This window comes from Mesitornis unicolor, unplaced genomic scaffold, assembly GCF_000695765.1.
Source record: "Mesitornis unicolor isolate BGI_N332 unplaced genomic scaffold, ASM69576v1 scaffold40866, whole genome shotgun sequence".
Lineage (NCBI taxonomy): Eukaryota > Metazoa > Chordata > Aves > Mesitornithiformes > Mesitornithidae > Mesitornis > Mesitornis unicolor.
The window spans coordinates 1-719 of NW_010189632.1; the positions used below are offsets into that span (position 1 = coordinate 1).

The 719-nt window shown below is 66.5% G+C and overlaps 1 protein-coding gene across 1 annotated transcript; it reads left to right on the forward strand.

Moving 5' to 3' along the window:
- Window positions 1-4: 4 nt before the first annotated feature.
- On the forward strand, window positions 5-475 carry LOC104541966 (complement C1q tumor necrosis factor-related protein 1-like; the record flags this gene model as incomplete). Its single annotated transcript, XM_010186135.1, has 1 exon — window positions 5-475. A coding segment is annotated over one exon (471 nt), but the record flags the coding sequence as incomplete, so codon positions are not given.
- Window positions 476-719: the final 244 nt, after the last annotated feature.

Here is a 719-nt window from a genome sequence, read left to right on the forward strand (position 1 = left end):
CCGGGGCCACGCGGGGCCCAAGGGCCAGAAGGGCAGCGTGGGCGCCCCGGGGGAGCGCTGCAAGAGCCACTACGCGGCCTTCTCGGTGGGCCGCAAGAAGCCCCTGCACAGCAACGACTACTACCAGACCCTCATCTTCGACACCGAGTTTGTCAACCTCTACGACCACTTCAACATGTTCACGGGCAAGTTCTACTGCTACGTCCCCGGGATCTACTACTTCAGCCTCAACGTGCACACCTGGAACCAGAAGGAGACCTACCTGCACATCGTGCGCAACGGGGCCGAGGTGGTGATCCTGTACGCCCAGGTGAGCGACCGCAGCATCATGCAGAGCCAGAGCGTCATGCTGGAGCTGCGGGAGCAGGACGAGGTCTGGGACAAGGGCGAGCGCGAGAACGCCGTCTTCAGCGACGAGTACGACACGTACATCACCTTCAGCGGCCACCTCGTCAAGTACAGCGGGGACCCCTGAGCGCCGCCCTCCGCCCCGCTCCCCCTGCCCTGCGGCGGTGTCCGAGGACCAGCGCGAGAACGCCGTCTTCAGCGACGAGTACGACACGTACATCACCTTCAGCGGCCACCTCGTCAAGTACAGCGGGGACCCCTGAGCGCCGCCCTCCGCCCCGCTCCCCCTGCCCTGCGGCGGTGTCCGAGGACCCCCACCATCCCCTCGCCACCAAGCTGTCAGCCCTTCCGCCTGCCACGACCCCTGTGCG